At 36.9% G+C, this 22,324-nt stretch overlaps 1 protein-coding gene across 1 annotated transcript in view; it reads right to left on the bottom strand.

The window, feature by feature from the left end:
* The window catches only part of LOC131839081 (alpha-2-macroglobulin-like), a 40,069-nt gene extending 18,227 nt beyond the window's left edge, over window positions 1-21,842 (bottom strand). Inside the window, exons 1-19 of the mRNA XM_059186183.1 lie at window positions 21,670-21,842; window positions 19,367-19,550; window positions 18,389-18,548; window positions 18,156-18,208; window positions 16,109-16,129; window positions 15,671-15,839; window positions 14,973-15,057; window positions 13,279-13,399; window positions 12,422-12,536; window positions 12,164-12,273; window positions 9,937-10,098; window positions 7,823-8,050; window positions 7,508-7,571; window positions 6,173-6,315; window positions 5,415-5,564; window positions 3,286-3,453; window positions 2,691-2,799; window positions 1,249-1,369; window positions 398-626 (exon numbers count right to left, since the gene is read on the bottom strand). Of these exons, the coding sequence (XP_059042166.1) occupies window positions 398-626; window positions 1,249-1,369; window positions 2,691-2,799; window positions 3,286-3,453; window positions 5,415-5,564; window positions 6,173-6,315; window positions 7,508-7,571; window positions 7,823-8,050; window positions 9,937-10,098; window positions 12,164-12,273; window positions 12,422-12,536; window positions 13,279-13,399; window positions 14,973-15,057; window positions 15,671-15,839; window positions 16,109-16,129; window positions 18,156-18,208; window positions 18,389-18,548; window positions 19,367-19,550; window positions 21,670-21,755 (2,478 nt within the window). The 5' untranslated portion in view covers window positions 21,756-21,842. The remainder of the gene's footprint in view (window positions 1-397; window positions 627-1,248; window positions 1,370-2,690; window positions 2,800-3,285; window positions 3,454-5,414; window positions 5,565-6,172; window positions 6,316-7,507; window positions 7,572-7,822; window positions 8,051-9,936; window positions 10,099-12,163; window positions 12,274-12,421; window positions 12,537-13,278; window positions 13,400-14,972; window positions 15,058-15,670; window positions 15,840-16,108; window positions 16,130-18,155; window positions 18,209-18,388; window positions 18,549-19,366; window positions 19,551-21,669) is intronic.
* Between the last annotated feature and the right edge of the window lie 482 nt (window positions 21,843-22,324).

The following is a 22,324-nucleotide window of genomic DNA, read 5'->3' as shown; positions in this document are numbered from 1 at the left end:
AGAGGTAAGATGCTCACAAATAACTTTCAAAGTAAGGCTTAATCTAATTAATGCTTTATGATGATATACAAAAGTTAAATATATGGAACATACAAGTCAAAAACTTGGATCTAGGACATGAGAATGAAGTCTACTGATTTTTGTTTGCTATGTCAGGAATCTTCATATTGTGAAAACTTCCTAATCTTATGGGCAAGGGTCAGAAGCTTGTTTGAAGTTGCAAGTATATGGAAATATCAGCAACCATAGCTTCTGTCACATCTGAATATCTCTGAGAGTATTCCTCCTCGGGTAAGAGCCCTTTATACACAGAAGCTTGTCAGTATTTCAAAGAATAGAATTTTTAATTTACTTGACTGCCATACCTGTATTCAATTTAGAAAAGAAAGGTCTTTACCTGGATGCATTTGGGAAGGTAGTTGAGGACAGTGGCCTTGAGTGTGAAGGCCTCTCCACGGATCACAGAGTAGGGCATTGTGAGTTCCACAAAGAAGGGCTGGAAGGCTTGGAAGGAGGCAGGAAGAGAGAGACCAAGTCCAGTGACATTGGACAGGCAGAAGGCCCCTGCCTTCCACTCCGTGATGGTATCAGGGACTCTTACTCCTACTTCGGCCACTCCTGATGAGCTGGGGAGGATGGCAATGTGAAGAACAGAAAGTGAGCAGTTAAAGAAATCCTTTCTAGGAAGAGAATCCCTATAAATAATTCTATTGTCATGACTTATGCACCCAGTAGAAATGTCAATAAAGGAGAGTATCATCAAGACTCAAAGTGGGAAAATGTAAGAAGTCCTTTACTTCCAATTCTGTTTTCAATTCTAGCCTTTATCAGAATTTCCTATAGACACAGAATTATAGCATTTTCTAGTATAGACACTATTGTTATGAAATAAATATGTATTTTGAGATTGCTTTTAAATTTTACTCTTTAAAATGCTGTTCTAATGAAGGCAGGCTTTTTAAAGTTTTAATTCTACTACTACGGTGTGTAGTTGGCCTGACTGATTCTGTTTTTAACTCAAGATTGTTGGCCAGTGAAGAATCTCATATAGGTGTTAGTCTCTGCAGGGCCTGGTCATATTTACTCCTTATTCCCATTTTCTGGAAGTCTTAGAATTAACCGTGTGCAAAATTTCTTAGCTCTGATGCAATGTGTCTAAGAGATACTTGGATATTGAAAAATTGGCTAAAAATGGAAAATTGTGAGAAGTCTATATCATTGCCTTTTTATATAAAGAAAGTTACTTACTCTAACACCAGCAAGTCCCAGATCCACGTCTCAGGGAAGTACTTTCGCACAGTCTCTGGGGGAGCCTCGGAAACAAGGGCCATCTCCGTAAATTCATTGCCTTTTTGCAATTCAGATACAACTATGGTGGGTGGGGGGGAGACAGAAATAATAAATACACAGATAAAGAGATTATAATACATTCTACAGAAGAAATAAATAGGGTGATAGAATAGACAAAAACCAAGAGAGGATGCTTGGGTGATAATGGAAAGCTTCCTTGAGGAGGTGATATTTTTGCTGACTCCTGGAGTCTTAGATGAGTTCTAAGTGAGCTGGAAGAAAAGAGTCACAAGCAGAGGGCAGAGGCCTAGAGGCAGAAGGAGCTTGGGATGGCCTATGGAGCAGAAAAAGAGTCCTCTGTGGTCACTACGCTCTGTCTCAAGAGGAAAATGATAGGAAGTGTGTTAGGAGGAGGAGAAGACTCAGTTTCCATTTAGTGTGTTCCTCTTTGGGATCAAAGAAACATCATACCCAAACATGAAGACAATGGCTCTGAGAAAGTTTATAGGAGTGAGGGATCAAGGATTAAAAAAATTCTTTATTTCGACATGTGCCAGAAAGTCAGTCAGGTCTTTTCACCTATTTACCTTCTGTTAATGGTGTACTGGTAAATAGTCAACAATCAGTTCTCTGAAAAAAGTTTGTACATATATATATATACCTCGTACATACATAAGTTTACTATAAATTCTACTGTAAAGGATGGTAGACTTTTATTTATAAGTAATAAAAATATATAATATTTACTTAAATTCCACATAACCAGTTAATTTTCACCAAACGCTTTCCTTGATTTTTGACACATTCCATGATTTGACAAAATCAGACTAGAAATAAGTGGTTGGTTACTATCTGATTCATCAGTAAAGTAATCCATTTCATTGACAAATGAATGTGACTTCAACATGAATATTGGCTGTTAATTTTGGTAAGTTAGAGCTTCCTTATCTAACCAGTGAGAATGTAGTCCCAACTTGTGAACATTTCTGTTTCAGTTTATACCAATCCTCTGGAAATTATCTTTTCTTCTCAACATCACCCATTCCCACATCTCCATTTACTAGAGGCAGATTCTTTTAGGAATGACTTTCCCAATTGCTCAGTGAGAATTAACCCTTTCTTTTATTTTGCTTATCTGCCTCTCTCTCTCTTTCTTTTTTTAAAAGTCGACACACGATGTTACTGTACCTCTCAGAAAACATCTCAGTCTGCTTTGTATTCTCTTCAGCATGTGGGGGTTTGACACAGTCAGAAATTTGGGGTTTGTATCACTATGTGATCTTGAGCAAGAACTTTAATATATCTGAATCACAGGGACTTTTTGGTTAATTTTATCACATTTGATCTTTTAAAATATTCTTTTATTTGACTAAGGATATTAACTTTTATTAGTTCTTTACCTGGAGAAGCGAATAGTCTTCGAGATGAGTATATTGCTTTGTGTTCAGGTTGTGAACATACTTTGGGTTTGTGAATCTTTGTGTTGGTGAACACCTTTAAGCCCATATCCTGTGAACGAGATTATCACCTAATCAGTATCTAAGTATTCTAAAATATATATGGGCACACATTTCATTGCATTTCACAAATAATTCAATTAACTTAATACTAAACTTTCAATGTTCACATCTGTAGAAGGGATATTGGTATACATATGGAGGTAATTTTATTCTGTTGTTAAGATTCTTTTAACAGTAATATTTTATATATATGATTTTTATAAATAGCACAAGGCAATGAATTTCAGGAAAATTAAATTAAAAAAATTAAAATTTAAATTTAAAAAAATACTTGATTACTAGTCCAAAAAATTCTAGCCTTGACTCTGTTGCTATTAGCAGATCTGCAACTATCAGTGACCTTGGAGAAGTCACTTGACCTCTCTGTGTCCTAGTACCTTCAATTATGATATGAAGAAATTATAATAAATAATTTTTTCATATATAATATTTTGTAAATCTTTAGAAGGGATCATCTATTGTATAAGGAATTTACCTGTAGGAAGCTATACATATCTTTTTCATTTGTATTTGACACAGGGGAATACATGACCCCGTTGATATAGACATTATGGTGATTGACACAGTCTCTCTCATCTTCCTCCTGCTGATGCAAGCTTCCAGGGAAACCAGTGAGGTCCTTCATGGGTAGCAGGTTATAAACCTGTACAAATGCAAAGGACAAAAGGACAAACTTACTTGTGGCTTATTCTTTTTAAATGCAAAGAGAAAAGTATAATCACCATCAGTCTTTGAGTGCCCGTGTTGCTTCAGTAATTTGCAGAGATGATTTCAAAGCTGTTTTTAAGAGAGAGAGAGAAAAAAAGCCTAAACATTCCCATCTGAGTACTCAAAGACCACAATAATTTGTTACAAAGTTCAGAGGCAAACACTAGACTCCATACTAGAATGGAATAAAACTTTGAGATAAATTGATGTCTGCTGTATTTGAGACATAGCATAAAATTTCAGGATGATAGAATGAAATGATGGCTTTGTCTCTCCTTGTGGTTTGCAACTGACCTAGTGTGTAACAAAGTTAATGAACTTATGTTCTAAACTGGCACATGAATAAGCCTATGTCCTCTAAGTAGGACAGGATAGATTTTCTTAGGTATTATTCATGGGAACAAAATGCTCCAGACCTTCACACAGCACATAAAGTACTGGAAATGATGTTTCCAAATTCATTTGAAAGGGAAGGGGAAGAGAGATGTAAAAATGTTGATAGTGCACTGTGTTATGTTCAGAGGGGTTTAAAACTGCTTGGCCAAGTAAGTAGGGTAATGAAATTAAATGCTCTCTCAAAGGTAGCTCTGTCTTACTATTCCCCACCTCCCTGCTCTGCTATTTTCTCCAAAGCGTATCATGTGTTACTATCTATCTCATCTTTGGAAACACAAGTCCCAAGAAAGCATGGCTTTTTGTCTTTTGAATAGGTCACTACTAGATCCGCAGCACTTCAGCAAACAGTGGGCACACCTAGAACGCAGCAGACACTAAATAAATATGTGTTGAATGGATGGCTTATGCTGTTGGGAGTGAAGTGTTTCATTAGTAAAATGTTATCAAGGCTGTGGAGGATTGGGCTAGTGTTCTACCCCAAGTCTATTGTTAACTACCTAAAAGTTTCTGCTTTTTTTTAATTAAGAAAATCAATGGGAAGGACATTCTGCCTTCTCTATCTGCCAACACTGTTATAATTTAGAAAACCCCCCTGAGAACTATAAAATTATGTTATATAAACATAAAACATCATTATTTTCCCACATATCCTCTTGTTCCCATTGAAATGTACTTAATACTTCCTTTAGAAGAATTCTAATATTTTCGATTAAATTTCATTTGGAAGGACCAAAATGTTAAATGTCTTTTCTTATAACTTTCTTTTTCAGGGAGTAAAATATTAATTTCCTTTTGTAAAATTTTGATAGTAAGAAAAAAAAAATACCGAGGTTATTTCAACTGACTTTCTATTGAAAATTGGAAGATGTAAGCGGACTAATGTTAGTTCGTGTGGTTGTTTCTCATTGTTCTACTCCAGCCACACGCTTGTGCTATTTCTTCTCTTCACCCAACATTTTAAAGGATTTCATTTACCAACATAATTGGTAAATGAAAGTAATTCATTTTTCCAAATTTTTATTCATCAGAGATATTGTTTCTTCCTTTAGAAATGGTGTTCATCTTGGGACATACACTGTTTGCTATAATTCTTATAAAAACAGAAATCTGATATTTAATATCAGTTTTAGTGCAGGTCAGTGCACCACTTTTGTTAGGCTTTTTCAAACATTACAACTAGCTTGAAAATGACTATTACTGGTTTCATCAAGCTCCAGGATTTCAGGAACTTTGAATGGTGCTTGATTTTATTAATATGTATATAAAACATATACATACATATGTTTGTATAAGCATGTATATAAAATTATGTAAATAAATATATATGTATTCAAATGTAATATATTTCTTATCAAAAAAGTGCCCATGAAGGAGATAAAAACTATGAACTCCTAGATAAATAAAATTTTAATAGATCCGATCTTACTCAGGTAGGCATTTCTCCTTGCTCTGAGCCCCTTGTGTGGCCTTTCCTGACCACCAAGGCTGCTGGGAACTCACCGAGGCTGCTGACAGCTCTGCTTCAGGCTTCATGAGCAGCACACTTTGGTCCACCGCACGGAGGGCGCACAGGGATTGAGGAGAAGCTGAAACTCGCAGGTGGGCATGTGAAGCCGGAAGACTTTGCGCTGGGCGGAAGCTCAGGTCCACCTATGGAATTGGGGAGAACAGTCGAAAAAACAAATGTCCTGATTTAACTGTGCATTCACAAGCATTTCCCGAGGGTTCCTCACGTTCAATATACGCTCACTCTGACTTGGTGATGGTTGGCACCATGTGAGTCTTGGGGCTTTTTGTCCCTTACACATCATTCTGATGCTCAAGAGTCAGTTGAGCCATTATAATGATATCTAATTATTCTTATAAATTGTTAAATTTGAGACGTCATTTTTTACCTTTGGCACATGGTAAGGTGTTTATCAAGTGTGGGTGGAACGCAAATGGTTCTAGATGCTCTTGTATTTTTCTTTTGGCTCTTTAGTAGCCTTAAAAACTCACTTACATATTTTCCAACACTTCATCATGGAAAGGAGCAAGGTATTCTGAACTGTATCATATAGTAAGAGACAATGCATGAGAATTTTGAACCAAGAGTCAAATGACATGTCTTCTTAGTGTGACTCTGCCATTACCCTGCCGGGAATCTCTGGAAAATTCATTTAATTCCTTTGGCCCCAGTGTCCACATGCAGAACGTAATTGATAATAACAGCAACTTTTGGTTTTAAATGTTGAAAATTTCATGATAAAGAAACCCACCTTGTTGGCTAGACAGTTTTCAACCTCGTATTTTGCAGAATCCCCGACCACTTCCCCATCAGGTAAAATGGTGAAGAGGAGCAATCGAGCGATGGGAGCAATGTCTGTCTCCACAGGGACGGACACGGAAAAATGGCCATTCACTGGAGCACAGAGAGAACGAGGAGGTGATTATGGCTTAGACAACTCCCCGGGGCTGAAATGAAATTTTTCTGTTGCACAGAGCCATTTTTAGGAGCCTGGGCCAGTGAATGACTGTTTCTATTAGTTGGTATAACAGATAAAAGAAAAAGTAGATGTGATAAATGAATATTTATGTCTAAGAATTCTCTACCGCTAAGAACTCTAGCTTTAGAGAAAATTTTATTGAAGTGTTCTCTCATAAATCATATAATGATTTCACACCAATTTTCAGCTTTAGCTCATCTCTGTAAAGTTCTGATGCTATCTGAGGATATGGAGACATCCACTTGGCTACTATTTGATCTAGACTTCACACGAGAGGAGGGAACTAGAACATGAAGCTGTGTGATGTAATCGTCAGAGTTCAGCACATTGTATTTATCCTTCTATCTTCTTTAACTTTCTATGAACAAAATATTCTACTTTTTTTTCTTAAGGGGAATACTGTGCTCCTTTGATAGTTGTTTTTTGATGCCTACATAGTCATATTAAAGTTCTGTAAATAAGGCTACAATGGTGCTTTTCTGTTGCTATGAAGATGCATCAAAATAGTAGCTCACTGATAGTTAAGAGAGTAGCTCACAGATAGTTTTCTTATAAGTGGTTTTCAAACTTCTTTAGAAGAGCAGAAGACGTCACAGGTTTATATTGCTGCATATTTGTTCATGGCGAGAGTCCAATTCAATGGTGGAAGTATCTAATGCAACTTTCCATAAATCAGAACTATCTTCAAAAAGGAAATATGATACAAAGATAGAAATGACTCAGCCAAAGACCTAGTGCCTAGGAAGCATTCCAAGCATTCCAAGCATTCTCTCTGTCTTCTGAAATAGTTCTAAAATGTCATTTTGAGAAGAAGCTCCATGAAAATTTATGGTTTGAAAATCTGGAATAAGCATAGATTCTAAAACAACAACCTCAACATTTTAAGTAATCTGAACAGAAGAAGCTGAAGGAAAAGAAAAATATTTCATAAAGGGCAAAATAGACGAACAAACAAACACCCATTCTTTTTTTCTCCTCTCAACTTCTCATTTATTGGAGTTTGATGGAAATCACCACCGTTTATTTGAAACTTTTTCTGGTATTTCTGCAACTTAACGCTGACTATGTCAAAGTGGGGCAGAGACGTACAATTGTGGAAATACTCACTATTTCCCTGTTCCACAGGCAGCACGTGCATCCCATTTCGGACAATGCCTCCCTTTGCCATGATCTGCAAAAAACGAAAGGAAAAGAAATTTTGTTTGCCTGGCAGAAATCTTGTACCCCACGTCCTGCCCTTCATGCGTTATGTTTGTTGTACTGAGCTCCAGCTGGCAATAATTAGCCCTAAGAGAAGTCGAACTTTCAACAGGAACTTGGATAATAAGTCAAAGTAGTGATGGCTAAAAGAATTTCCTAATTCCTTGCCTCACAGAGGACTTTTGCTTATGGGTGAGTCAATGAAGTGGCCTTCCTTCTTACCAGATAATAGAACACGAGTTCCTTCAGCTCCTGCAGGACCTGTCCACTCAGAATATAATGTGCTCGAACTGTCTGAGTTTGGCCGCAGGGCAGTTCAACAGGCATGGGCTCTAGGTGGACAAAACTCTTGCTTGGGGAAAATACAAGATCAGCAGTGTGATCAGCTTCTTCGTACTCTGCCGACAGCCACTGGTAGATGTAACAGGGACTAGGATCCTTGTGTCTGACCTAATGAATTTAAAAAACAATATTATTTTCTAGATTGTATGTCATAGAGAATCAGCATTGTCACAAAACTACATTAGTTCACTGTCCTCCCTTAACTAGTACTTAGAAAGCTTTTGCTCCACAGTAAAAAGTGAGAGAGTGTTTATCTGTATTGCAGACCTTAACCCTGCAGAGGCTCCTTGGGTTGGTGTTTAAATTTCTGAAGTGCATACATGGAGGCATTTTTTTTTGCTCTGCTTAATGTGCTCGACATTTTTGGGGCCACTTTACCTATGCCGACAGAGAGGCTGGAAATATAAAGCCTCATTGAGGAGATTAAATACTCTCCAGAAACTGAAGAACAACATTCCAGAAACCTATTTATGATGGGTTTCAAATAGGTACTATGAATAAATGTGATACTGCAGCCATAGGGGTCTGAGAACACTTTCTGTCAATGGCTTTGGTTCATGAGTTGAGTTGATGAATTAACTGACATCGCTCTCTCTTGGGCTGTCCTAGGGCTGGTTATTTTTAAAGCTTTCTGTGGTTCTGGACTCTCAAGGTTTATAGGCGCTATTTGAGTTGCAGTGCAACTTTTCTCTATGTAGAAGTTATTCCTTATTCCTTATTCTTATCCTCGCCTCCCAAGCGATTGAATGAATCCTTGTGTCAGCAAAACACTTTCATTTATATTTTAATATATGTTCTAGTGATAACAGTAAATGATTATCAAAAAGAGGGAGCATTTAAAAATAATTTTTTGAAAAAGATTTAATTTATTTATTTGACAGAGAGAAAGATCACAAGAAGGCATAGAGGCAGGTGGGGTGTGGGGTGGGAGGGAAGCAGGTTCCCCACTGAGCAGAGAGCCCAGATGTGAGCTCGATCCCAGGACCTGAGATCATGACCTAAGCCAAAGGCAGAGGCTTAACCCACTGAGCCACCGGTGCCCCTAAAAATAATATTTTTATTTTCAGGTTGAGAACACTGCCTAGCACATAGAAAATATCCAAGACACTTCTTGATCGAATAAATGAATGAATGCTCAATTTTTAATTATTAGAAGATATCTGAGGGTTTTGAAGGTCTGGGGGGTTGGAGGTTGGGGGAGCGAGGTGGTGGGTATTATGGAGGGCATGTATTGCATGGAGCATTGGGTGTGGTGCATAAGCAATGAATTCTGTTATGCTGAAAAGAAATAAAACAAAACAAAAAAACAAAAAAAACTAGCTGCTCGTGGGTATTAAGGAGGACACGTTTTGCATGGAGCACTGGGTGTGATGCATAAACAATGAATTTTAAAACAGTGGAAAAATAAAGTTAAAAAATTAAATACAAAAGATTAAAAAAAAAGAAGATATGGGCTTTCATGCCATCTATTTTAAGTGCAGTCAATATAATATACTATTTATCCTGTTTATTTATCATTATTATGTAATATCTATTGTATAGCCATATATCTCTTACTGTATATCTACATTTCTATGCTATACAAAGTAAATTATATGGGGATTAAAAAAAATCTGGAGAAACACTAGAATAGCAGGACAAAAATAAAGTAGAAAAAACAATTGAGAGTATATATGCTCGAAAGCAAATGCTAGTGATGTTGAACTGGACTTTTACAATGAAAGCCAAGGTAAAGGGAGCTTGTGTTATCATTTCTTATATGTAAATTTTTATTTATTTTTATTTCAAAAAAACACATCAACTGTTAAAAAAGAAATTAAACATCGCATTTAATCCCACCACCCTGAAAACTGAAGGGTGTTATGTTTGTTTGTTTATTTATTTATTGATTGTTTCCATAGGACTAAACACAACTTGGAAGTATCATCACCTTTAGGCTGCAACCTTATTTCCAAGACTACTTCATGTCATTGGTAACTTCTCCTCAAACTTACCCTGACAGTGAGAGAGGTACCCGTAATGTTGGTGGTGTTGATAGAGAACTGAACGAGGCCATGCTCATCAGTGGTGGCATTGGAGTTATAGTTAGCTTCATTTGCTGTGATGAAGACAAGTTCATCTGGCATGGGGACACCTTTCCCATCCACTAGTTGCACCTGAAGATTAAAATCTGTGGATCAGTTATATGATTAATACCCAGTATTCACCAAACATTCATTTTATCACAAATATTTATTATGTCCTATATACTGCACGTGGTTCCAGGCATTGAGGCTAACAGTGGTGAACAAAGCAAGGTTCCTGCTGCCATAGAAAAGAGATATATGTTAAATAAACACATAGATGATATATATTTATTTAGTAGTAATCAGCCCTAAGACAAAAAATAAAGCATTGTGGGGATGCCTGGGTGGCTCAGTCAGTTAATCAATTGCTTCTTGATTTCAGCTCAGGTTGATCTCAGATTTGTGGGATTGAGCTCCACACTGGGCTCTGCACTGGGTGCAGAGCCTGCTTATGATTCTCTCTCTTCCTCTCCCCTGCTCCTTCTCCCCTCCAAATAAAATAAAATAAAATAAAGCAGTGTGAAAAGATTAAGAATTATGGAGCTGATGATAGGGGTGACCTGAAAAAAGGATTCGGTGGATATTTTGGAAATGCCATGTACTATATAGAACTCTTGGAGAGTTACAGAGCAACAAGTGCCAGATAGTAATGAAAATTTTTAACTCCTTAGCCAAATTTAACTGAGCTCCAAACACTTATTTTTTATGACCGACCCTTAACTTTCTGTGGATTAGTGTTCTAAAATATAAGTGCAAAAGATAGCAATTGCTAATACATTACTTTGTATACTTTTCTAGTTGTTTTTTTATACATCTGCTTCTCAATCCAGACTTTCAAACTTTTGGAAGGTAGGCAGATATTATGAGGGACTTTCCATGTGAGAAATGCAAAGTTGAATAGAATCATACAGTATTACATAAGGGCGTAAAGTCAAATTATTGCTATTATTGAACTCAGTAGATGAAATGATCTGATTCAGATTGTAAAGATGATGATTCTTTTTCATTAAAGCTACTTTTGGTAGAAGGAAGCACAATTGGGAGACTTGGATCCATATTTGTAATTGATTAATAAAATCTCAGTTTGCCAATGAAATATTAGCTGCACGTACAAATTCAAGGATAGGTACAAAATTCTGATTCTCTTTTGATGAAAGAGTCTTATGACTAATGGGGTAGTTATTTAGCAGGAATGAAGTATCAAAAAATACACTATACCTCTCAGAAATTTAAAATAAATGGACTGTTCATTTTGGGAAGTGACAAAAATTTCTCAAATCTTTTGCTGTCATAACATAATCAAAACATTCTAAAACATACTCCGCCCCTCTGTAGTGGGGTCTCATCCCTCTCTGCTTTGGTCTCCACACCTACAACCTCATAACATTTCCATTAAGAATATGACACACAGGGGCGCCTGGATGGCTCAGTGGGTTAAAGCCTCTGCTTTCTGCTCAGGTCAGGATCCCAGGGTCCTGGGATGGCATAAATCTGCCATCTCAGACTTCTGGAGTCAGAAAGATCCATCTGCACATCTGCTTATAATACAAAAAATAACAATACCAGATATTTTGTAGATACATGAGAAAATTTATATTTATAAAATCTGGAAGCCTTAAATAGAAATATTTTATCCTTTTGTGTACAGTTTTTTAAAAATGTGTTCCTGCTTTATAGAGAAAATTATAGAGAAAATAATGTAAATATAATATCCATGAAAGAAACACCAGGTACAGTAGAATATTTTATACTTCAAAATAAAAAAGCCGCCTACCCACTCATTTCCATACAAAGTTAGTAACAGCATGATGATTTAAAAGGCCACCATAATTTCTGAGAAAATATTTTCTTGTGACAAAATATAAAAATCCGAGACTACTGGTAAACCAAGGAAAGACTGAGTGATATCTAACAATGTTGTTCTAAAGGTGAAAAAAATTTTGATGGTGTTTTAGAATAATTTTGTAGATTTCATATACTAATTTCAGAGGAACAGATTTATTTTTATGTGGTTTTACACTTTTGGTTATGCTAATCAATAGATAATAAACCAGGTCTGGTTTTAGCAGAACATAATATGCTTATTAAGTGATTAAGCAGAATATAATATGCTTATTAAGTCACAATTTGATTTGTGACTTAGAAAATACTTCACCTGTCCAAAGAAGGGGATCCCTCGTCTAAAGTATGGGTCCACTTTTATGAATGAAAGTTTGGTTATGGTTGTTGTTATTTCAATGGATCTTTTTCCAGTTAATTCTACCCCTGGAAAAAAAGAAAAGAAAAAAATAAGTTTTTCTGGAAGGATGATCTCCCTGAACTTCTTACATTACTTCCATTGCAGTTTATAGTTCAGCAAAGGAAATAAATCCATGTTCATTTTTTTTCTCCCATACCCACGTGGTATGCAAACCTGTTCCTTCTTCTTGGATCTTGGCCTCCACTTCAAGTTTCATTTCATACCCTTGTCTCTTCATCTGGAAGATCCTGGTTTTTACTTGCTGAGAGACACAACCCTGGCTGTTTAGCTAGGTGGGGATAAAATACAAAAACACAATACTGGACAGATCAGTCGTTGATTAATCCAGTGGGATTTTTTGGGGACAATATAACCTGGGATCTTCTATGACAAGAATACAATACATATTCTCTAGAGATTAATTATGATTGCATTTCATAATAGTATCTGGTTTATAATGGATATATTTCTTAGCATCTGATATTCCCTAGAGTTAATGTGATAGAAAATGTCTTAAAAATTTGTGGGTAATCCTACTATAGCAGGGAGCTAATTTTTCACAAGTTGAGCTCCCCTTCCATAGTATCCAACTGTTGCTGGGAAGGGGCTGCCCATCTGGAGACTCAGTTTCCTATCTTTGTGAGCCCTCGGAAGGGCTATCTGACAAGTTCTTGCTCATGGAAAAAAAGCAAAACATATACCCTTCCCAGCCAAAGTGATTAACAGGTGTAATGCTTTTTCTTCTTCCTTCATACAAGTAGATGCCCAAGGCAGCTCTGGATGCCAAGTATTGGAGGTTGCTCAACTTTCATTATCCTGGGAGCATGGTGAGCCAGGAACACCCACAGTGGAAAATTACAAGAAATAAATAATTCCTATTGTGCTGAATCACTGATATTTAAAAATCACTGTAGCCAACATAGAATTCCCTTACAGATTGCTCTCTTCCTGAGTTAGGACCATGTTGTAATTCATTGCTTATTAACAATGTCTCCATTGTTAGTCCCTGGAAAGAACAGTTTTTCACCTACCTGGTGACTGAATTTCTCACAGACAGCCTGTGACTCTCCACTATAGCAGTGAGAAGGGTTACTGTACTTTCTGCACACTCTCATAGTCATATGTCCCGGGACGGGCTTCCCATATGTGTATCTGTCATAAGAACATTGCCAAATGAGTCAAAGCAGACATTGAAAATCTCCATTTTCTACTTATTTCCATTCCCCTCTTAGCAATAGTATGTTTTTACCCTCTGTACTTCTAATCTCTGCAGGCTGAGAGCACAGTGTTGAGAGCAAGTACGCTAAGTTATGACTCTTTTTAAAAAAATCTCCAGTGCCTGACTTATTTCACTCAGCATGGAGGACAAGGGGAGATGGAGAGGAGAAGGGAGTTGAGGGTAATTGGAAGGGGAGGTAAACCATGAGAGACTATGGACTCTGAAAAACAATCTGAGGGTTATGAAGGGGCGGGGGGTGGGAGTTTGGGGGAATCAGGTGGTGGGTATTAGAGAGGGCACGTATTGCATGGAGCACTGGGTGTGGTGCACAAACAATGAATACTGTTACACTGAAAAAAAAATATCCAGTGCCACATGCTAAAATTGACTACAGTCTTTGATCATATCTTTTTCCCCTTAATTTTTTATTTTTAATTTCATCTTTAAAAAGATGTATTTATTACTAAAGCTACACCTGTTCTTAAAAGAAAAAAAAAGCAGTATCAACAAAATGAAAATGAGAGAGAGAAGAGGACCTCAATTCTACCTAGGAATACAAACTGTGACTATGATGGTGTTTCCTTCCATTATCCTCGTCCAATGTGTAGCTCTCTATTTATATGGAGTTTAACTTGTCTACTTTTTATAAAAATGGGGTTGTGGCATATATACATGTAAGTCATTGATGGTTAGTGTGTTTTCGAGGGTATTTGTTTCCGTCCCTACCTATCTTTATTTGCAAGAGTATGGGCTCACCCGTTATATAGGATCAGGAACTTGGTGGCAATTGCTCTGAGACAGTGCAGGGACCCAGGTGAACTGTGGGCGCATTACATGTGTGGTCTTTAGGCAGAGCTGGTTTCTTCAGTGCTAGTGCTGCTTTCTGCTAGTGTTTTCTGCTAGTGTTACCCCTGGACTACTGGAGAAGGGTATGAGATTTTTAGAAACATGAATTTTCAAGGTTGGAAAGGACCAAGCTGAGAGATTGTGTCCAGTCCCATCAGTAAAAATGGCAGTGCTGAGAGGTGTGTGACATGCCTTTGGTAGACCGATGACTCAGCTGAGATTTTGGTAATATGTCTATCACTACAAATTCTGAATCTAAGCTGTTTTTCCACTATGTATGCAAGGTCAGGTAAATGATCTGTTGATGACAGAATTTCCTCTACAGAAGGAAAAGTCACTATACTCTTCAACATTGTTCCATTTGTGTGTGTGTATGTGTGTGTATAGCTTTGTCACTTTCAGAATCAACCACTGTAGATAGCTTCTCTAAGAACAGTTGTTTGCCCCATGATAGTTATAATAATACTGATAAGGCCATGAAAGGAAAAAGAAGGAAAAATAGAAAAACAACAGGTGAGGAACATTCCAGAGATAGGATGATCCCAAGTACTTAAAGTATTTGTACTCTCACTGCTCCTAAAAAAAATGAGTCAAAATATCCCAAATGGTGAGTCTCCTTTATATAATGCTCTCAAAAGATTAAAAAATATATAAACTCACAGGCCACATACTGACACATTCACATCTTCTTCCAAGATAGTGATTATCTTTGGCATTGTTATTTGCACTTCAAACTTGGGAAGCACTGTTTATTGGAGAAAAAGGAAGTTAGTGATTATTTTTCAATTTTGGGGGATTTAGTATTTTCAGTAAAACTCCCTAATAATATTTTAGGGCTCTGAAAAGGTAGCTATACTTTCCAATACAACCACCTTACTATCAATGGATATATTTTTTTTTTAAGATTTTAATTAATTATTTGAAAGAAAGTGAGCAAAAGCAGGGGTAGGGGCAGAGGGAGAGGAATAAGCAGACGCCCTACTGGGCAGGGATCCCTGGGATCATGAACTGAGCCCAAGACAGATGCTTAACTGACTGGGCCACCCCTCACCATTTAGGTACCCCTAAAATGGATATTCTGATAGAAGGACTGTATCCTTAATGAATTATGGAAGACTTATCTAAAACAAGGATGTTCTACATATTTTTTGAGATTAAAAATTATTACAAAAAATAACCAAGCTATGAGAAGTTCTATGCACCGATCACTGACAGTCTCATTGGAGTTAAATATAATTGATTCTCCTCAAAGCTCAACCTCACACATAGAAAACAGAAGGACTCTAAATAAGCACCAACACTAGGCTCTAGAAGTTTAGATATGAAGAAAATGCTCCACGACTTTTCATAATCCATACCAAATTCCTCCACAGTGAAGGCGTGTGTTGTCACTCCACCTGATTCCTTCTGTACCACCACCTCATAAGAGCCCTGAAAGGGCTCTGACGAGAGGGGAAAGCTCAATTGCTTGAGACCATTCTCTAATAGGAGTTTCTGCCATTGTGCGATGCGATTTCCTTTCGGGTCCTATGGATACAGTAATTGTAACTTACAAAGCTTAGAGCATTAGAGACAATAAAAGCAATCTATGGAAACTCCTATGTTATCCACAAAGAGAACCAATGGGGTGGTGGTGAGGGGTGGGGAGGAAAAATGTTAGAACTATCTAGCGCTATGTGAACTCAATCATTTCTCCCTTAATGACAAGTTTCTGGTATGCTGTAAGAACCTCTCAAATATGAGCATTTTCTCTAAATTTATTTAATTCTGTTTATGGAATGTTTCATGTTGCTTACCTGAATGTATACTAGTGGAATCTGAAAGACAAAAGAGAAATAAAGGAATGCAGAATTATTCTCAAATATTCTCAGTTCTGGTTTATAAACAAGACAGCTTTTGTAGTAAAACAGAAAAAAGAGTCTGGGTTAAATTTTACAAAACTTAGGGGGAGACGAACCATAGAGACTGTGGACTCTGAGAAACAAACTGAGGGTTTTGGAGGGGAGGGGATGGGTGAACCTGGTGGTGGGTATTAAGGAGGGCACGTATTACATGGAGCACTGGGTGTGGTGCATAAACAATGAATCTTGGAACACTGAAAAAATAACATTAAATTTAAAAAATTAAATTAACATTAAATTTAAAAAATTTTACCAAACTTTCAATTAATCTATTTTAAGCAATTAATAAATAATGTTAAGAACTTATTAAGCTATGAGCAACAAATATCCATATGCATAGCCACTCATTTAGAATGGGATTTACTAATATAACTTAAATACTTAAAGGATCCTGTGAGGAACACTCCTTTGTTATGAAATTTTATGGATTAAGAAATAAACTAATGGAACTATGAGACTTGTACTTAGTCCCAAATACTGAGATGGTCATGGAATTCTTAGTTCTAAGACTAAAGAGGAAGAATAGCTCCTTTACTATCAGTGGTTAGTCATTTAAAAAAAACTAATATTTATTAAGTGTTACCATGCACTGTACGTCATTCTAGGTGCTAGAAGTATAGCAATACACAAAAGAATGATATATTTGCTCTCATGGAGCTTGTATTCTAATAGGGATCGATATATAAGAAACACACACACATACACATATATATACACACATACACATGTCTGAGAGATATAGATTTTATATATACTTAATATTTTATATATATAATTTGATATTGATATTTATTTGACATATATATCAATGATATGGTATCAATCCTATATCTCAAAGATAAAAAAATGTACGATAAACATATATATGTGTACACACACACACACACACACACTTTATATTAGGTATTGAAACATTGAGAAGCAAAATGAAGCAGGGTAAGGCTGCCAGAATGATGGATGAGGTGTTTATTTTAGATAGAGGAATGGAAGTAGAAACTAGATCAGCTTCAAGGTTACTGCAACAGCTTTGTTTAGAGGTGATATTGGCCAGGATGAAGATTGTGGCAATTCAGGTTGTTGGAAATAGAAATAGTATGGATATATTTCAAGCTAGCATGATTTTCTGACAAAGTGGATGTAGGTATGAGAGAAAGAGAGGAAATAGGGATTATGCAATAATCTTTTTTTTTTTTTAGAGATTTATTTATTTATTTTAGAGGGAGTGAGTGGGAGTGGGAGGAGGGCCAGAGAGAGAGGGAGAGGGAGAATCCTCAAGCGAACTCCTCACTAAACACAGCCTGACACTGGGCTTGATCTCAGGACCCTTGAGATCACGACCTGAACCAAAATCAAGAGTGGGTTACTTAACCAACTGAGCCACCCAAGTGCCCCAAGATAAGCTTTTGTTTTAGGATTAGAAGAAAAGAATTGCCTCTGAGATAAGAAGATGTAGTGAAGCAGTGCATTTGGGAGAGAAAAATGAAGACTTTCTGCTTTGATGTCTGCATTAAAATTGAAAGAGTTGTTTCTTATAAGAATCAGGTGTTAGTCTCAAAGAACAAACACTGATTATACTCTTCCTTGACAGAAGAGGTTCTGGTAGGTGTGTTTAGAAAAATTCTAAAACTTTGAGAAGTTATTTGAATTTAACTTATTTCATGGTGTAGGCCATGTCTATTACTTAATATATCTTTCTAATTTGCCTACTGGAGAACTTTATAAAGAGTAAGTTTGATTGTGTGACAACTAAGTACCAGTACCAAGGTGGAAAGAACTAGCTACTTCCTTGACCTGAGATTCTGGTTTAAACGAGGATCATGCACTATTGTAATGGCATAAACCACTGCTAATGATACCGGTTTCTTTCTCACCGTATCTTCCCCCACCATCCAGATTGTTTACACAGATAATAATGATTTTAGATAGGTATTCGGAGACTTACCAGCTCATTCAAGGGGTGAAAGTTTTCATCCAACGCAACAACACGGAACTTCACTGAAACAGAAATATTTTCCATGAGTCCCAGAAACCTTAAATCAGGCTTAGCAGTTGATAGAAAAAAAAAAAAAAAAAACTCTTAAAGAACCAGGGCTATAGAGCCATTAACTGGGGAAGATGCGGGGAAGGAAGGTCTTTCCTTTTGGGAGTTGTTTTGACTATAGGGCCTTTTTGTACCTGTCTGCCCTGGTTTGTAGATGGGCTTGTCTGTCTGGACAAAGACCAAATTCTCTTCATTTTTAACCACCACTGTGGTCCGCCTTTTGAATTCTTGGGTTGGTCCTTTCACTTGGATAGTGAGGAACATGACCTCTTCATTGGATGGAGATCTTGGGACCTGAAATATAGGACAGGCCATAAGAACCCATTCAGTCTTGCAAGTTTCCTCCTCCACTCTTTGTTCCTCTCCTCCCTGGAGATCTGGTCCTTTTACTACACCCCCGTTTTCATCAGGGGAAGTTGGCATGGACAGGAATTACTTCTGTTATTTTACAAATGGGGAGACAGAACAGAAGGTGGGGGAAAATACATCATAAAAGAGTTTGTAATTGAGACTTACATCTCCTTATAGATCAGCCAATATGTCTTGATTCAATTATATGATGAACTTTACCAAGTTGATGTTCTGTGTTAAAAGGGCATGGCAGAAGCATATTTAAGTCTATGGGAAATGAAGCTACCATACTTTATTGGCCGTAGGCTGTAAGCATTTTACATATGGGCAACTCTGAAGAGATAGTGGATATTGGCTTATGGTAATTTCTACAATTTTCCCTGTTTAATATGGGCTGATGTGTTCCTGCCAGACCCCCACTGGAGGCTTAAGTCATGGGTTAATCCGGCTTGCTTTATTAATATTTTTTCCATTTTAATGTTAAGAAGTCACATTTTCCTTTTGTCTAGTGCATACTGCTTTTTCCTCCTGGCCAAAAGAAATTTTCTTCGATCATCAAGTTGCTTTTTAATATGCCTCTAAGTATTTGTCCCCCATTGGAAATTCATGCATTGCTTCTTAATTTCTACACACAGCTGCCACACTTACATTTCCTTCTGAAGTCTTTGCCAGGCTCTCCAAGCTTTATCTTGACTGAATTCTAGATGCCTATTATCCTAACCAGTAGAATCAAGTATATGAAGTCAAACAGGCATACTCACAGTGAAGGAGACACAGTGGAATAAGTCCTTCTCTACCACCAGGTCAGTGAAGAGGCTCTTGTTCTCCCTGACAGACTCCAAGGAAGCACTCACAGTCACTGTCTCATTCAGGTAGCTCAGAAGGAGGCAGCCCTTCTCAGGAGTTTCAGAGTGGAGCAGGGAGGGGACCAGGACCATGTACTGCCTGCAATGGGGGAGTCCAGTTAGCGGAAAGTGCAGGAGGACAGGTATTGCTGTGACCAGCACTATTTTCCAACACGATGATTGTTACTACCATTAGTTTGATACCAAGAGAGGATATATTGATGAACATGACATTGGTCTCTGCTGTTGAATGGCATGCGTGAGAATTATTCCCTGTTCATCACCAGTGCCATGGCAGTGAACATTTTGCTGGAAGTGAGCTTTAAATAGATTAAAATTTGCTAGGATACTTCACTTTAAGGAACACAATATGCAAGCATCTGAATTCAAATAAAAATATGCTAATTATGTTTATTCATGTTGTAAATCTATTTTACACGAGGATTGCTATAAAAAGCAAGCAAAGTCTCAGGAGAGACACTACAAAAATCGATCAATAAACAGTATTTTCATTGGATATATATATTCAACAACCCTGTGAAAATGATAAGGCAAATACTTGCTTCCACGTTACAGATGTGGAATCCGAGTCTCAAAGAAAATGAGTCATTAGTTTAAAGTCTCAGTTATAAGTAACTAATGAAATCTTCATGTTATCTAACCCTGGCTGTTCGCATTTTAAATATTTGGCATTCAACTCATGGCTAGACAATGGCTCCACCCAAAAATGGCCTTCTAGTGATGGAATTTTGGGTTTTGGTAACCCATCAACTAGAACAGAAGCTTTGCCAATATCCTCATATATAATTTTGACTACGTAGTTTTCAAACTTTTTTGCTTACAGAATTCCTAAAATAATTTTTAGACACTATGCATTCCTTACATATTTTCAAGTAAACGTCTACATTTTTATCACAAACAATAACAAAAGACAATATTTTTGATGAAATTTTAAGTTAAAACTTAGTCTTCTATAAGTTTTCGATGGATTCTTAAATATTAGTGATAAAATACCCAGTATGACCTACTTAAAAAGTACACCAAAAGGTTATTTTTGATCAGAAATTTAACATCTTTCCTTTTTTTTCCTCGTAAACTTGAATTACCATGCCACTTACTACATAAAAGTTTATCCTAAGATTTTTATGCTTCAAAATATATTTATGGATAGCTCTTGCTTCTTTATTAACTATATATGTATATATAGAGAGAGACATATACTCATATATATGTAATGTTATATATGGATGCTTAATTTAAATTCAACTCTTTATATAATCATAAAACTGTTAAACATTTTCTTCTGGATTGAATTATTTTCAAGTCTTACTAGTCTATAACTGATCAAAACAAAATACATGTATTATAATATTCATACATATTAGATATAAAATAAAAATATTTTTGAAACACATCTTTAATAAGAACAATGAGCTTTTTTTCTGTATCCATGGATGGATATTCCTTAATTGTGAGAATTAAAGGAGGCGTAACATTAATTCTGTTGGTATTTTTAGTTTTTATGGACATGAGTGCCACAAAAAATTATTTACATAAAGTAAATAAAATACAGATAAAACAATTATATCATTGTTACCAGTTCTTAGAACTCCTTCCGCATTAGGTACCAAAAATCACCCAGTACCTATTGCTCCTAATCACCTATCAGCTGGTGTTTCCTTTAGATCCCCCTTCAACTTGGTTGAAGCAAAAGAATTTTCTCCCTCATTGTTAGAATCCTTTGCTTTCTCAACGTCAGCATCAGTTGTTTCAAATTATTCCACCCTATAGATTTTTATACTCTAGGACAATGCTCCACAGTGACATCTGATTGAGGGAAAGATTTGTCTTTCTTTTATAAAGTGGAAGATGGGCAATTAAGAAAGAAATAAGGAAGGATAAATAGCCTGGTCTCGAGCAAATCAATCTGAATGTGAGGATCTGAAAATTGATTCCTTTAAAAGTATCAACTGCCAATGCCCCTCAGAAAACTTTGTATAACCCTAGAAAATTTATAAAGTCAGAGATTCAGAGTTGGAGAAAAATAATTAAGAGTAAGTAAAGAATGAATAAACCAGATTTATGCAATCTCATCATTGGAGGAAACCTTGGAGATAAGAAGATGACAGTTTCGTGGGAAAGACATATGAATAGTCTAAATGAGAATCAAAGAATTCTCCTCTAAGGAAAAGATTCTTCACATCCTCTGTGAAACTCACGGTTTTCCAGAGACTGAGGCATCTGCAGGCAGGAAGACCAGAAGGAGGAGAATAAGATTTGGATGAACGAGTGTGTTCTTCCCCATGCTGCAGGGAGAAGGGCCCTGAGGAGACCAGGCTGTATTGTGCCCTGCTCCCTGCAACTGGGCTGGTCCCAAACATTCCTCAGAGCAAGGAGGCTTTATGCTGCTCCCGGTGCAAACAGGAAGTTCCACCCACACATGGTGTCTAAACAAAGTAGAGGTTTCTGAATGTTCTGTGAAAGGGTCATGGCTCTACGCAGCCTAATTACAGTCAAGGTTATTTCCGGGTGGGGTGAATAGAATTCCTGGAAGGATAAAATCCACATTCCCCTTAAGTGCTCCCTTTCTCTGGGTTTTACTGTAAAGCAGCTAAGCGGCTCTTCAACCCCTTCTCTCTCTTCTCCCTCCATCCATTTCCCCACTGCTCCTTTTAAGGCTTTCCTCACGTCCCTTGCCTAAATAGTTGGCAAGGGAAGCTACAATTTAAGCAACACTGGACAGGCTCAAAATAGCTATTTCACTTCAAGTCAGAGCGAGTCCTCCATTAGATATGCCTACTCCAATGTTGAAGCACTTTCAGAATTCAGTAGTTCCCTATGGAAATGGTATTGGATTACAGTAATAAGTTTTTG

The sequence above is a fragment of the Mustela lutreola genome, chromosome 8, assembly GCF_030435805.1.
Source record: "Mustela lutreola isolate mMusLut2 chromosome 8, mMusLut2.pri, whole genome shotgun sequence".
In the NCBI taxonomy this organism is placed as follows: domain Eukaryota; kingdom Metazoa; phylum Chordata; class Mammalia; order Carnivora; family Mustelidae; genus Mustela; species Mustela lutreola.
This window is presented reverse-complemented; position numbering and strand designations above follow the sequence as displayed.